Source organism: Penicillium lagena (genome assembly GCF_028827675.1).
Source record: "Penicillium lagena strain IBT 129212 chromosome Unknown utg000002l_segment0_segment0, whole genome shotgun sequence".
Taxonomy (NCBI): domain Eukaryota; kingdom Fungi; phylum Ascomycota; class Eurotiomycetes; order Eurotiales; family Aspergillaceae; genus Penicillium; species Penicillium lagena.
In genome coordinates, this window is record NW_026623223.1 from 4,823,517 (window position 1) to 4,835,953 (window position 12,437).

The 12,437-nt window shown below is 52.3% G+C and overlaps 6 protein-coding genes across 6 annotated transcripts; 2 read left to right on the forward strand and 4 right to left on the reverse strand.

The window, feature by feature from the left end:
• Positions 1–265: 265 nt before the first annotated feature.
• N7510_004786 (uncharacterized protein) lies at positions 266–4,851 on the forward strand (the record flags this gene model as incomplete). The annotated part of the gene is given in 7 exon segments (XM_056976712.1): positions 266–751; positions 809–1,129; positions 1,180–2,478; positions 2,528–2,665; positions 3,087–3,191; positions 3,257–3,851; positions 3,869–4,851. The coding sequence occupies 7 exon segments, from the start codon at positions 266–268 to the stop codon at positions 4,849–4,851; spliced, it is 3,927 nt and encodes a 1,308-aa protein (XP_056836668.1).
• A 251-nt stretch (positions 4,852–5,102) lies between these two features.
• On the reverse strand, positions 5,103–6,626 carry ayg1 (heptaketide hydrolyase ayg1; the record flags this gene model as incomplete). The annotated part of the gene is made up of 6 exons (XM_056976713.1): positions 5,103–5,208; positions 5,267–5,340; positions 5,390–5,522; positions 5,581–6,329; positions 6,381–6,455; positions 6,534–6,626. The coding sequence occupies 6 exons, from the start codon at positions 6,624–6,626 to the stop codon at positions 5,103–5,105; spliced, it is 1,230 nt and encodes a 409-aa protein (XP_056836669.1).
• Positions 6,627–7,387: 761 nt separating this feature from the next.
• arp2 (hydroxynaphthalene reductase arp2) lies at positions 7,388–8,263 on the reverse strand (the record flags this gene model as incomplete). Its single annotated transcript, XM_056976714.1, has 2 exons — positions 7,388–7,425; positions 7,489–8,263. 2 exons carry the CDS (start codon positions 8,261–8,263, stop codon positions 7,388–7,390), a joined length of 813 nt encoding a protein of 270 aa, XP_056836670.1.
• Positions 8,264–8,835: 572 nt separating this feature from the next.
• arp1 (scytalone dehydratase arp1) lies at positions 8,836–9,508 on the forward strand (the record flags this gene model as incomplete). Its single annotated transcript, XM_056976715.1, has 4 exons — positions 8,836–8,890; positions 8,943–8,998; positions 9,050–9,091; positions 9,149–9,508. The coding sequence occupies 4 exons, from the start codon at positions 8,836–8,838 to the stop codon at positions 9,506–9,508; spliced, it is 513 nt and encodes a 170-aa protein (XP_056836671.1).
• A 442-nt stretch (positions 9,509–9,950) lies between these two features.
• On the reverse strand, positions 9,951–10,288 carry N7510_004790 (uncharacterized protein; the record flags this gene model as incomplete). Its single annotated transcript, XM_056976716.1, has 2 exons — positions 9,951–10,149; positions 10,170–10,288. The coding sequence occupies 2 exons, from the start codon at positions 10,286–10,288 to the stop codon at positions 9,951–9,953; spliced, it is 318 nt and encodes a 105-aa protein (XP_056836672.1).
• A 40-nt stretch (positions 10,289–10,328) lies between these two features.
• On the reverse strand, positions 10,329–12,141 carry abr1 (multicopper oxidase abr1; the record flags this gene model as incomplete). The annotated part of the gene is made up of 2 exons (XM_056976717.1): positions 10,329–11,744; positions 11,806–12,141. The coding sequence occupies 2 exons, from the start codon at positions 12,139–12,141 to the stop codon at positions 10,329–10,331; spliced, it is 1,752 nt and encodes a 583-aa protein (XP_056836673.1).
• Between the last annotated feature and the right edge of the window lie 296 nt (positions 12,142–12,437).

A 12,437-nucleotide genomic window follows, 5' to 3' on the forward strand; every position in this document is an offset into this window, starting at 1 on the left:
AAGGACAGGCACTCGACGGGAATTGTGCAGTGTGTTTCAGTTATGTGATTTAGTGCCATTTCAACCTAACCCATCTATTTCACTATAGCTAGAGCCATCATTATACCTAAACTACAGGTAACACACACTCTCTGCTGTATAGACCACGCCGATCGGGCCCCACAAAACAAAGGCAAGTTTCTCCAGCTCCGGGCGGAAGTCATCACACCGACCGGTGATTATCCCCACAACTAACCACCATGTCAAGCTAGCCCAGCGTGACTCCATGTCGTCTCCTTTTATCCCCAGGCCCGAGGAGTTTGGGGCCTCAGAGGACGATGGGCTCGAGGCTGATTATAGCTTGGTCGCGGAGTATCCCGAGGAGGTCGACTACTACGCCTTGCTAGGCCTATCGCGAACGCCTCGCCCGACCGACACCGACATTCGCTCAGCCTACCGGAACCTCACGCTCAGTTTCCACCCGGACAAACAACCTCCGCACCTACGCGAAGCCGCCGAGCACCACTTCACCCAGATCCAAGATGCCTACACGACGCTCATCGACCCCAAGAAGCGCGAAGTCTATGATCTCCTGGGTGCAGAGGGTGTGCGACAGGAATGGGCCCGTGGTGGTGCCATGGGGATTGGAGGAGAGGCGCAACACCAGCAAGTCGGAGTCAAGACTATGTCGGCAGATCAGTTTCGGAGCTGGTTCTTGAAGACGATGAAGGCGCGGGAAAGGAAGGCTGTGGATAGTATGGTTTTGAGTCGGGTATGTGTCTTGTCGTGGCATCATTGGTGCAGTGCTGACCTGTGTTTGAACCGCTAGAGCCACATTACCTTGGGGATAAATGCATCGAACACAATAAGTGTGAATGCAGAGGACAATGATGTGACATTTCATCTACCTTCGCCCCGGCTCTCTTCCTATGCCCTGAACTACAACTTCAAGGCACCAATCTCCATATCCAAATTCTGGAGTCACCCAGAAGAACAGCTTGAAGATGAAGCTTCGGCTGGTGGAGGCAAAGAGACAGAAGAGCCCGAGCCCCTAGATGTGACAATACAGACCGGCATTGCGGGCGTGCTTAAATGTCCTACACAAAAATTTACACTCACTCATGAAGATGACTCTGAGGAAGAGCGGATAGTAAGTATCAATGCTCTCGCCAGGTTTAATAGACATTGACCGTTCTCTAGGTTCCACTACCACTGGCCCTTGTGGCCAAAGACCTTGTAATTGGTGCCTCCGCCAGCCAGTCCTTGACAAGCACCACAAGACTATGGGGTAGACGCCCCTTCTCCGTCCTAAATGGCTCTACTGTTACGGCGACTGCGCTCCTACTCCCTGTGCCAACCTTTCAAACCAGTGTGCAGAGAGCCTTTCAGCCAATACCTGGCATCAATCCCTTCAATGTTAATGTGACGAGTACATTCACTCGGTCTTTATTGGAAACGCCACCTTCGCTTCAGGTGCATGCTACTAAACAGGTTGCTGAAACGAAGATTGCCTTCTGCACCTGGTCTAGTGGCATGTTAACCTGGCCAGAGGCCATTATGCGCCTCCCTTTTATCAATCTGAGCTTCGACTCCATAATCAGAGGCGCTAGTGAATCAGACAGCTTGCAAATTGGACTAATGTCCTTTTCAAAGCCTGACAGGCAGACAGCAAGCGCCGCAGACGACGAGGAAGAACAGGACGAGGAGTTGCGTGAACTTTCGAAAAAGCAGGATGAGCTAGACCGTGCTGCAGAATCCTGGCAGGCTGTGATTCAGGCCTCTCCCGGAGGCGGTGCTCTGTCTCTGACCTATTCGCGAAACTTGTTTTCTGGCAAACCGGCCGACGATCCTGTCAGAGCGGAGTGGAGCTCGGAGGGCTACTATCCCATCCCAAACACAGATCAGCCCCGTGCGGTGCGACTGGAAGTCTCCGGCGCCGTCGACTTTGGCCTTTCTCTTGCATGGAATGTTATGGGCGTACGACGGGTCGGCAAGTTTACCCGAATGGGACTTGGAATCGGCATTGCGGAACAGGGTATCGTGATGAACGTGTCCTGGAGACGACTTGGCCAACGCATCACACTCCCCATCACCATATGTCCCGTACAAGAAGCAAGCCAGGACGCCGCAGTGCTAGCTACCATCTTCCCCTGGCTGGCATACTGTGCCATCGAATTTGGCTATATTCGCCCGCGCGATAGGAAGAGGCGTCGGCAGGCAGCAGCTCGCCGGCACAATGAGCTGAAGAAGCTCATTCCCAAGAGGCGAGAGGAGAGTCGGCAGGCCATCGAGCTCATTCTCGATCAAGTGCAGAAAAGGCAGGCTCGGGAGCAGGCGCAAGATGGGTTGGTTATCACCAAAGCCGAGTACGGTTATGTTCCTCCGACAAATAAGAAACCCAAGAACGGATTTGCCGAGCCTAGGGTCATCGACGTGACTGTGCCGGTGGCTGGACTGGTAGAACGAGGCCAGCTGAACATTTCCCAAGATACCATCAAGGTAAGTCGAAAATGGGAGATCTTGGTTTAGATACTAATTTGATTCATAGTTCAAACTGCTCGGGTTCTATGATCCAGCCCCGTTGTTGCCGAAACGGTTGAAGATCTGGTATAGTTATCAAGGACAAGATCACTTTGTGGATGCCGGTGATAAGGACAGTGTTGCCTGTCCTATGCGCCCGCATCTAGTTTCTGTCTCGCCGAGATCTCGCGATCAACCATATAGCCACCTCTAGGCTTTGCATCTGTCTGTGGCCATAATTTGCGTCTCGTTGGATCTTCGATGCGCTTTTACCACACATCGTTCACCTATGTGTACCATTATTGTAGAATATATATATGCATATAAGTCCTGACAAGAGTGATAGAGAGGATGCATCGTTATAATCTACACCTCCGCTAGTAGTGGTCAGAATCCACGACCGGTACAAACTGGCGCACGGTCCAGTACGGTCGGCGACCCACGCCAGAAGTGCAGCTGCCACTGCCCGGCCTCGAACAACTTTCTTCTCCTGCTCATTTTCCAACCCACAACTGGACAGCGCTTGTCTGCTACCGAGGTCCACAATGAGCTCACTTGCATCGGGGCTATTCAAATCCCTCCCGAAGCCCAAATACACCGGCGAGGAAGAAGAGCTACCGGCGCACGCGCAACCCCGGGGCCCGCGTGTGGTGGGCGCCGACCAGCTCGACGAAACACAAGTTGTCCTGCGGGTGAGTTTTGTATCGCGAGACTGAAGAAACGAAAGGACTGATCACTCATCTAATCCCTCGCAGAGAACCGGTCCTCCCCCTACGGAAACCGTGCAGGATGGCGACCTCGGGCGCCCGAAGATTTTGGCGATGGCGGTGCCTTTCCGGAAATTCTCGTTGCGCAATATCCCCTTGACATGGGCCGCAAGGGAACGTCATCTACTTCGAATGCACTAGCCGTGCAGGTTGATGCGGAGGGAAAAGTCAAGTACGATGCGATCGCGCGGCGCGGACACGGGGACAACCACATTGTTCATGCTTCGTTCAAGGATCTGATCCCGCTCCGGCAGCGGGTAGATATGGGTGAGGTTTCTCTGGATCGGCCTTCGGAGGAGGAGATTCAGGAGCAGATGGAGAAGACCAAGAGCGCGTTGGCAAACTTGGTCGAGGGAGCTGTGTCCGCGCAGAAGCCGAAGAACGTCAAGGGCGGAAAGAGAGCAGAACCGACTTTTGTGCGATACACCCCGGCGAATCAGATGGGTGACAACACGAACAAGAATGATCGCATCATGAAAATCGTCGAGAGACAGCAGGATCCGATGGAGCCGCCCAAGTTCAAGCACAAGAAGATCCCTCGTGGCCCGCCGTCCCCTCCCCCTCCGGTCATGCACTCGCCGCCCCGTAAGCTGACCGCGGAGGACCAAGAAGCCTGGAAAATCCCGCCCCCGTCTCGAATTGGAAGAACCCGAAGGGTTATACGGTCCCCCTGGACAAACGTCTGGCCGCGGATGGTCGTGGACTGCAGGAAAATACAATCAACGACAAGTTCGCCCAGTTCGCAGAGGCCCTATTCACAGCGGACCGGCACGCTCGCGAGGAAGTGTCGCTCCGAGCTCAGATGCAACAGAAGCTGGCAGAGAAGGAGAAAGCACAGAAGGAGGAGCATCTTCGACAGCTGGCACAGAAGGCACGCGAGGAGCGCGCCGGTCCCAGCCAGCAGCGCGCTTCACGGGCAAGATCAACTTCTCGAAGTGTCAGCCGCAGTCCGTCCCCATACTCCTCTAGGTCAGGTTCCCCAAGTGGTGACGAGGCAGCACGGGAACGCGAGGAGCAGCGCCGTGAGCGGCGCCAGGAGGCTCAGCGACAGCTTCGCCAGTCCCGCATGGGTGCTGAACGTCGCATTCAGACAATGGCGCGTGAGCAAAATCGTGATATCTCCGAGAAGGTCGCGCTGGGTCTGGCCAAACCAACACAGAGCTCCGAGTCCATGTGGGATTCCCGTCTATTCAACCAAACTAGCGGTATGCATGCCGGTTTCAACGAAGACAACCCTTACGATAAGCCGCTGTTCGCCGCGCAGGACGCCATCAACAGCATCTACCGTCCCCGAGCGCAAGTTGACGCCGACGACGACGAAGGTGGCGAAGGTGAAATGAGCAAGCTCCAGAAGACTAACCGATTCGAGGTTCTGGGACGGGCCAAGGAAGGTTTCAAGGGTGCTGCTGATGCAGAGGAACGCCAGGGTCCTGTTCAATTCGAGAAGGACACTGCCGATCCATTCGGTATCGACAGCATGATTGCCGATGTGACTTCAGGCGCTGGTCAGAAACGCTATGGGATTCAGGAAGCTGAACGGGATGACCGGGGCTCGAAGCGGGCGAGAGTTGAAGAAGATGATTAAGGTTGACTGTTTGTGTGTCGATATGAACTACAGCATTCCCTTCTTTATCGGCTGGGAAAAAGCTATTCTGAATGCATTGCGGGCGTTTTGGCTATGTACACCACTTTCATGTCAAATTGTGCCACTGAGGTTCCTCTTAAATAAGACGAAAGTCTACGGAGTGGATTGTTAACAAGTACCTATCCATTAAACACTAACTATCAATTCAAACTGATAACCTAACACCGATACTCTGAATCCATCCCATACGATTAGTTCTTTGCTGCCGGAGCGTTAGGAGAAAGCACATCCTCCAGCCATTTGTAGGCAACTGGCAGACTATCCGGGTATCCCATGTGCACGAGACCGTTGAAGAATCTGTCAAGTGGTCAGTCAGGCCAGTATGCTCACGCTGTTAAAATAAAAATTTCCTTACCGTCCTTCTTTGGGACCGCCGTGGCTGAAGAGGACCATGGAGTCCTCGATGGGTACAACGCCGTCGTTCACACCCTAAGCCTGTCAGCATACAATTCACAAATGGTGAAGATGATAGACATACGTTGAGCATCAGAAGTCGGCAGTTGGGCTGGTCGACAACACCGGTCTCGACGAGAGAGAATTTCTTCTGCGCGTTCTTCTCGAAGTCGGCTACATCGGTGTAGCCGAATTTCTCCGCAAGACAGGGAGTGAGTCTGTCCATGTGTGAGTATATCCAATGAATTTATCCGATTTCTGGTGACAGATACTCACGTAAAAGGGTACTCATGGTCATTGACGCGGCTCAACCACTCACCATCCAGGAAGTAATGAGAACCCGGACCGTGAGCAACAGATCCAGCCAGACGATCACGGTGCGTACAAGCAGCACGAATAGCATAGAAGCCACCAGCACTCAGACCCCAAGCCGCGACACGGGTCATATCGAACTCCGGCCGCTGAGCCATGTACTCCAGAACGCTGGACCAAAGACGATCAGGCGACTCCGGGTCCGCGGGATCAGCAGGCGAGTCCGCGGTGCCTGGAATCTCACAGATAACAGTCGCCCAGCCGCGACCAATGATCTCGTGCGTGCGCTGGCTGTTGTCAGGACGGTAGCCATCCAGCCCCGTCATCAGCAGCACGACGGGCACTTTGTTCTGTGCGCTGGCTTCCTCCGGCAGCCGCACGTACAGCGGGATCTGGGCACCGTCTTTGCCCGCACGGCGTGCGTGCGGAATCACCACTTCCTTAATTGGAGGACTCCACATCGAAGCTGCTTTGAGGTACAGGTGCTTCTGGCGCTCAAAGGCAGCGCGCTTGATAGATGTCTCGGGCTTGGTCGACGGGCTGACGTAGGGGAAGCGCGAGATTCGGAGAACCACCGCTGCACGACGGTACAGGTCTGATGCCCGGTCCTTTTTGCCGGCGCTCATGGCTTCCGCGGCTTCGTTCTCCAGTGCCGTGACGGTGGGCAGGAACGCGTTGGTGTAGGCGTCCGTGAAGGCATCGTTGATGTTCTCCTATATACTGTTAGGATTGTGTTGAATGGACCAAAGCATATTCCAACGGACCGCAATCAGCCTCTGAAAGATGGGCTCGAAGTCCTCGTACATGCCATCGTGGAACGGATACACGGATTTCTGGCACTAATGGCTCAAGTTAAGGTTAGTTTCATCTCTGGGCGAGTCTTCTTAGCAGGACAGGTAAAGTCCGAATGCACATACGCAGAATTTCCACTTAGTCTCCCAGAGGGCCTTGATAGACCCCTTATGAGGGTAGACTGTGTTGAATTTGTCTCCGAGGATCCACGGCGCCATGGTGAGAGTGATGGTTTTGGTGTGAGGCGAAAGTATACGTGTTTACCAGTTGCGCTGTCGATGATCAGAGTCAAGAGGTATTATAAGCGGAATTCCCATTACCAGTAGACATACGGTTCCAAATGTCTACTTCTTCTGGCTCGCTGGAAACGGGAGTCTGCCGGGCCATCTGACAAACCCCGTCCCTTTCGGGTGGTGTGGTGAACGAAAACGGTAGCTTTTCAATTTTCCACAGAGATTTCTATGGGGAGGCTAAATTTTGGCTTCGGTCTAGTGCTTTCTTTTCCGCTTCAAGACTGACAAGAAGATATTGATTGGTATTAACGGTTTTCAAGTCGGTGGCACTGGCTTCAACTTCCAAATCCGGCTGCCATGATGATTACAAGAGGTCCGTCTGACCAAGGAATTATGGGAATTCTCACATTCAGGTGTTCTTCTAGTCCACAAAGACGAAGTACTGCGTCTGTCTTTTAAGATTCAAAATGTCGTGGCAGACTTATCCAAATCGCTGTCCCGTGATCGTCAAGCCCTAATTCAGGAACAGGCGCCCGAAGTACGAACCTACCTGAACGAACACAGTATGATCGGTCTACTTAAAACTCGATTAATCGCATGCAAATTTTGAGAGTAAATATCGAAATAATTATAAAACAATTATGCAATATCGCAATTTACTCCGGTCAAGCCTTGTACATGCCGGACTATCTAACGTCCTATCCCGGTCGCTCTGGATACAACAGGATCCAAACACAACAACTCCCTCAAATGTTGGCACCACCATTCAGCGGCAAAATTTGACCTAAACAAAATTAGCTGAGTCTCAGTCAAGGGATCGAAGGAAGAAAGTCAACATTCCACTCACCGTTGATCCATTCCCCAGCGGGGCTAGACAAAAATGCCACAACGCGGCCGATATCCGCTGGCACACCGCAGCGCTTGAGCGGGCTGCCATGGGCGAGGGCCTGCTCAATCTCCTCAAGAGATGAGTTCTGATCGCAGCCCGGCGCATAACGCCACGAGTTGCTGAGCCACATATCACTCTTGATGCCGGCGGGAGCAATCGCATTGACGGTGCAGCCCTTCTTGCCGAAATCCGCCGCAAAACAGCGCGTGAAACCCTCGACAGCACTCTTGCTGCCAGCATACAGGGCATGGCCCGGAACACCAATTCCTGCGGCGATGGAGGACATTAGCACCACACTTCCGCCAGGCTGGATGTAGTCGTAGGCGTTCTTGGCGACGAAGAACTGGGCGCGGGTGTTGAGATCAAACACTTCGTTGAAATCTTCCAGTGATGTCTCGTTTAGCGGCTTGAACTTCTCAGTTCCCGAGTTCGAAACAACAATGTCCAGTCGTCCGAAGTGTGCGACGACCTGTCGGAACAGGTTCTCAATCGCCTCCAGCTTTGTCAGGTCTGCTTGGAAGGCGGCGCCACGAGCACCCATTCCCAGCGCCTCGATATCTTGAACGACGTTCTCGGCGGACCCTGGGCTGCTGGAATAGTTGACTGCAACAGAGGCACCTTTCTTTGCCAGCTCCAATGCGATTCCGGCCCCGATGCCACGGCCGCCGCCAGTCACGAGTGCGACTTTTCCTGCAAGCTCGGGCTGGGCGGCATTGGGGTTGGTAACGACCATTTTGATCGAGGTTTTTTGGTTGAACGGAAACGAGTGAAGGAAATGGGACGTTTTTTAGGACGAGAGGAACCTAATATGGGGGTTTTTCTGATTAAAAAAGATCTGTAAATATAATCTGGCTGAAATCAGCTATATAGACCTACCTCTATTTCCTCGGCCCAGAACACTAGTCGGCTCCGTAGGGACAAGTCCTGCCGCTTGTGGAAGCCGCTTTACCCTTAAACGAGTATTTATTGGAGGCCCAGAATATTACTTTGCTTTTCTGGGAGTTCCACTGTGGAACAGCCCGCGAACAGTGCCTGAAAGCATATCCGCCTCACTCATGACCGCATGCGGAAGTTATCCACCACGCCACCTACCACCCCATGGGCCCAACATTTCCAGCCAATGTATTTGGTTGCATTCACTTATCCGGTGCCTGAAAAGAGTTGTCCAGAATGGCCAAAGATCTTGGAAGAGTCTTCTCCGTGGCCGGTTCCTCTCTGTAAATACACCTAGCCAGCTACCATATCATATTGCTGCCATACAATTGTACCTGTTTTCTTTTAACCAATTCATAAACATCAGTCACTATGTCTCCTGCAGTCAAGAACAGCACCGAACCCAATCTGGACATCAGCTTCCCAGGTCCGAAATATATATAACCCCTCTGAGCGATCTCAAACTAACCGAGGAACAGACTACCTTGTCTTATCCAAGCTGGTATTCGATTGGGCTGACAGCTATGATGCAAAAGTATTGTCCCTACAAAATTGAAGAGAAGCCGTCGCTAACCAGACGAGACAGGACTGGGACCGTCTCCGCAGCATCATTGCCCCAACCCTGACCGTATGTCTACTACACCAATGAATATCGCATCCCACACTAACGCACCTTTCTCAATAGGTCGACTACACCAAAATCGGCCTCAAACGCTGGGACAACATGTCAGCCGACGATTACATGGCGATGGTGACGCACCCAGGCTTCCTGGGCGATCGTACCATCAAGACCCAGCATCTGCTGGGCCAGACGTGGTGGGAGAAGATCTCCGACACTGAAGTCATTGGCCACCACCAGCTGCGTGCGGCGCATCAGGTCTACACCGATATCGACCTGGAGACCGTCAAGCTGCGCGGTCATTCCCACGCAACGAATGAGCATTATTATCGCAAGGTGGATGGGGTGTGGAAGTTTGCAGGCTTGAAGCCAGATGTTCGGTGGAATGAGTTGCGCTTTGAGGAGGTTTTCAAGGGGCTGGATTGAGCATGTCGCTGAGCTTCTTGTCAAGGTCAGGGTTATATGTTGTGTTGGAGAGAGGGGTGTATGTGTGAATCTGACTAGCTAGAAGTAGACAGAATGACTTGAATGAAGGCTCAAATTAATACTGGATTGAAAAGGATCAGAATGACTTCAAGGCTCAATTTATTAATAACTGGATTAACAAGAACCCAAATGAAGTGGATGAAGACAACCCATTATGAATTATGATTATCCCGTGCCTAATAACGACTGGGAATAAGAAAACGATGTATGTACAAGCCTTGCGGAAAACACTCCTGCAAGGATGACGTGCTTCAAAAAAGTCAGAATGAAGGAGTCTACAATTGCTCGTACTCCTCCCAGTACTCATCACCTTCAGGAAGATCATTATATCTGCATGAGCATGTTAGCATGGTCGCTTTTACTGGGGTGTGGAGACTTGTCCTTACCCTGAGTCATGAGTCTTGATCTTGTCATTGCCAACCTGAACATAGGCGTCGTTCTCATTCCCTGCGTCATGAGTCTTGATTTTGTCATGGCCAACCTGAACATTGGCGTCGTTCTCATTCCCTGAGTCATGAGTCTTAATCTTGTCATGGCCAGCTTGAACATAGGCGTTGTTCTCATTGTGGGAGGGCAATTCCCTAATTAAACCGGTTAGAACAGAAAACTAGACTTGAATCGATGAAGCTTACTTCGATTCCTCCGAATGAATGATAATAGGCTCATCATGAGGTGGTGGTGGCCGAAGATGGACGGGACAAGCGGCGAATACTCTGTCATAAAGTTAGCATTGTATTAGAAACGCCGCTGGGGAAAATGCTTACTCAGGTTGAGGAGCAACTGGACCAGCTGGGCCAGCTGGAGCAACCGGAGCAATTGGAGCAGAGGCTGTAACAGGAGCGATGCTCTCCCCCTCGGGAGGGTACATGGCACCTGAGCCCCCTCCAACGGGCACTATAGTGTTAGCACCGCTCAGATCAAGGCCGGCTTTGCCTGCGGCATTTCCAAAAGCCGGGGCAGGATAAGCAGCGCAATCGTTCAAGTGGTCGGTAGGAATTGGCCTCTCAGACTGGGGGAAGGTCTCCGGAGCCTCGATGATGGTCGCCATGAAGCCGCCCATGACGTGCCACTCAATATGGCAGTGCAGCAACCACACACCAGGGTTGTCTGCACGGAAACGAATGACAACATGGCCGTGGTTCTGCACCATGATGGTGTCACGCCGGATCGGAGTTGCAGACACGTTGGGGTAGTAACCGCTGAAGTAGCCTCCATCGACAGCCGATCTCTGCAGAACCTGGAACTGGTGACCGTGCAAGTGCCACGGGTGCAAATTGTTGTGATGATTGTTGATAATGATTTCAACGACCTCGCCGTACTTCACCACGTAAGGGTTGACGTCGCCATAGACAGCGGGGTCAGATGAAAATTCCGGGCCAACTGTCATGGCCGTGTACAGTGATGGCACCTTCTGGGACAGGTAGGTCGAGTTATTAATAGTAAACCGAGGCACACCATCGATCGCCTCGGCGGAAGTCTCCAAAACGATTTGGTGATCCACGGGTCCCAGAAGCGGTTCGTGGTCAAGAGGGGTCAGGCCAACATCGTCAACGAAGTCCAGATCATTGAAGCTCGGAGGTGGAGGGAGGGGCTTAGTCTCATCATAGACAAGCCAAGCGGTAGCGTTGGGGTTATAGCCAGGTGGAATGGGCCTGTCCTCGTAGACGAACATCATGTTGACGTCCATGGTGTCCCAGATGGCAAAGTTCTCGCTAGCATCACTCTTGGTGTGGATCAGAACACTCATGCGCTGGCCAGGGGCAACACGTAGCATCTTGTCTCCAACAGCGTAGGGCTCCGTATAAACACCGTCCACTTCAACAACCGTCATTTCATGGTCATCGAAGACCCACGCATGACCAGGCCAATTTGATATACAGATGATGTGGACCAGGTACGTCTTGTTTGGCTGGACCTTGATCTGTGTTCCAGAGTTGTCATTGATCAGGGCAGAGTCCGGGAGGGGTTCAAACCCGAGAACCCCACCGGCTTGCGACTGGTACTGGTCGAGGAGGTTCGGCATCTGTTCATGGTACCAGTCACTGAGAGTGAGGGTAAACTCATCGTCATAGTGGAACGGCGGCGCAGGGTCGTGAACAATGAAGGCGCCACGGAATCCATCTGGATACTGGCCCATATTGTGCGAATGATACCAGTAGGTTCCAGTTTGTTCAACCTACAACCGGCTACTGTTAGCCTCTTTTCCAACAGAAGAAAGATACAAAACCACTACATACCAAAAAGTCATAGCGCATACTCCGGCCCGGGGCAATGGGGCACTGAGTCACCTCACTACTCCCATCCATGGCACCGCTCATGTACTGATGAAAGCCGTGCCAGTGAATACCAGTCGACTGGTTTCCAAGGCCGTTGTACACATCAACAATCAGACGGTCACCGAGAACCACCTCCACCTGGGGACAGGGCCATTGGCCATTGATCCCAATCACCGGACGCTCGAATCCATCGGGGGCAGCGTTGACCCAAGTGACATCCCACTGCAGATGGACATCCTTGGCCAACCCCAGTTTGGCGGCCCATGCCGCCAGCAGAACTAGCGAGAATCTAGACATTGAAGCTGGTCATTTAACGACGAACGAATGACAATCGACAGCTGTTTAATGAGGATAGGGAGATCCTCGAACGAGTGTATATAGAGATCGATGAATCGACGTTAAACAACAATTAAAAAGAACGAAAATAGGTTGTCGACTGTAATCAGCGCAGGTCGGTCGCTGTGTTGTTGATTGCAAACAGAATATCGAAGTGAGACGAGCTTTACTACTTATAACAGGAAAATCAAAACAATAGACCTTGTGATGATCTGCACTAGGGGCTGTCGAAGCATGCTACTGGGTCCTGAACGCAT